General features: G+C 34.2%; 1 protein-coding gene across 3 annotated transcripts in view; it reads left to right on the forward strand.

Moving 5' to 3' along the window:
- FGFR1OP (FGFR1 oncogene partner) overlaps positions 1–1,490 on the forward strand; it is a 43,243-nt gene extending 41,753 nt beyond the window's left edge. For all 3 annotated transcript variants that reach the window (XM_012659299.1, XM_012659300.1, XM_012659301.1), the window contains one exon: positions 824–1,490. In XM_012659299.1, coding sequence (XP_012514753.1) covers positions 824–898 — 75 coding nt within the window. In that variant the 3' untranslated portion in view covers positions 899–1,490. The remainder of the gene's footprint in view (positions 1–823) is intronic.
- Positions 1,491–2,279: the final 789 nt, after the last annotated feature.

Here is a 2,279-nt window from a genome sequence, read left to right on the forward strand (position 1 = left end):
TCTCGTGACCTGCGGTTTTTCCTTACTTTAGAGATAATGTGTTCTCAGCCCTCATTATGCTTAAATATCTATTTCCTTTCTCTGTTGTCTTAAGTTATAGAAATAAATGTGTATATTTCAGCTAATTGAGGCTCACTTCCTAGTTTAACAAAAATAACAATTACTCATTTCTGCACTCGGGAACCGAGGCCGGGTGTCTCGAAGACCCCATGGGCCGTCCTGTCTGCGCATTTGTTTCTTGTCGGCCTCCAAAGGGTGACTCGCTCTGGCTTCAGCTGGCACGAATTAAGAGGTGTCATGCCATATTTTTAAGTGTGATGTTATAAACTTAACATTATATACTATCATATAAAATACAGGGAATAATAATTTTCAAATGAGACTGTTACACATTTTAATGAATTTCAATAAAATTTAATGTGGATAAATTACCATTTTAGAGAGTTGGCAATTCCTGGAGTGATCCTTACTATGAACAGAATCACACATTGGGACTGTGCCCAATTAAGGAAGTTTTATGAAATCTTCCACTAATTTCAGTTTCTTGACTAAATTGGAATAATGTCTAGGATGTTTTATTTTTAATTTTCACTTGAAATATTTGAGAGTGTAATCAGTGCCAAAGAAGACTGCACTCATTTGTTAGACGTATGATTTTGGGCAGATCGCTTCCAGTACTTCAGTTTTTTCCACCTATTTTACGAAGTTTAAATATGGAGCAGTTTGTATAGTATAAAATAATCATTTAATTATAGCAATGTAAATTACTCAAGACTCTACTTGCATTCTGACACTAATTCTTTCTTTCTTTTGAACAACAAAGCTTGATGACCTCACACAAGACCTCACTGTATCCCAGCTCAGCGACCTTGCAGATTATCTGGAAGATGTTGCATAGACATGAAGAAGGAAGTATTCTGATTAACAGATGACAAAAGACTGATCAATTCCATTTTTGTCCCCAGACAATCACTCTTTGCTGGAATGTCTGCTCCCTATTGGTGCCTTGCATTTCAAAAAGACTGCAGAAATTTTTAAAAATTAACTTTTCATTTTACCAAACAAAATACTTCCTATTTGAGCCTGTGTGTAGAAGATTTAATATTCTTAATTTGGTTTAGGTATTACATTTCTTTATGGAAATCGATCATGCTCAAGTTCATTATAGGGAGGAAACCCCTGAAAACATCAGTGTTAAGAGCGTGATGAAAAGTGTCAATAAAGCAGTAAAGCTGTAGGTTTCCACAGCTCTGCACGGCTGCTGGTGCACGAGACCTTTGGAGACCTTGGCTTTAGCCATCTGGAGTCAGAGCTTACACAGTATATTTTGATATTCTGCATATAGTTGGCAAAATGACCGGATAAATTTGTAATACTGAGGCATATTAATATAAGTTAAATTTGTTGTGTCAACTTTATTTTGTATTTCCTTCCATTTGGAAGGTTTGTTAGACCACTAAGGTTATATTAAAGTAATCTTGTGTGTGCTATTTAGTTTTGCTTGTTTTAAAGAAATCTGGAAGTAGTTAAGACTTTTAGTTCATGGAATTGTCAGGAATAGGTAACATTGCGCTGCTTCCCCCATTGTCTGTGTATGCAGCTTTAGTCACAGGTTCTCTTCATTAGAGTTAAAATTTATTATTTGTAAGCATTCCTCAAAACACACTAAATACCAAAATGCATCTGAAACCATTAAGCTGTGCTTTTATTTCAGATCTGTAAGTTAATTATATTAAAATCCAAATTGGAATGAAATAGTAGTAATGGCCTAAGACCATGTTCAGTTTGACAGGCTTTGTATATGGTACATAATTTCATTGTAACTCTTTAAAAATAGAGCCAATAATGGAATTTCCAGCTGTCTTATTTATACTGTTAAGCATTGTGCTGCTATTATGTAGGTCACTGACATTAATAATTCAGAAGTGTTTAAAAATGTGCAAATAGGGGAAAAAACCTGGGAAGTAATGCATGCATATTCATATAAATGTAAGTAAAGCTATGATTATGTTGAGTTTCTGTATATTTTAATTTCAATTGAATATGGCTTTTTATTAAAAGTTACCTTTGTTAATAAAAGGGGTAAATTAGACATAATTCGTTGATTACAGTGAGTGAGTAGACTCCCTGGTTTGCATAATGCCAGTTTTTCTGTTGCATATTAGCCTAAACATTACAAAAGAATTGGGGGGCCCTAAAATGTAGAGAAATGAAAATGTAAGGAGTAGGATTATGTAACAGAATCTAGTTTTTTAAAGCGTAAGTGAAACGGAGCTATA

Source organism: Propithecus coquereli, unplaced genomic scaffold (genome assembly GCF_000956105.1).
Source record: "Propithecus coquereli isolate 6110/MARCELLA unplaced genomic scaffold, Pcoq_1.0 Scaffold601, whole genome shotgun sequence".
NCBI classification, from domain to species: domain Eukaryota; kingdom Metazoa; phylum Chordata; class Mammalia; order Primates; family Indriidae; genus Propithecus; species Propithecus coquereli.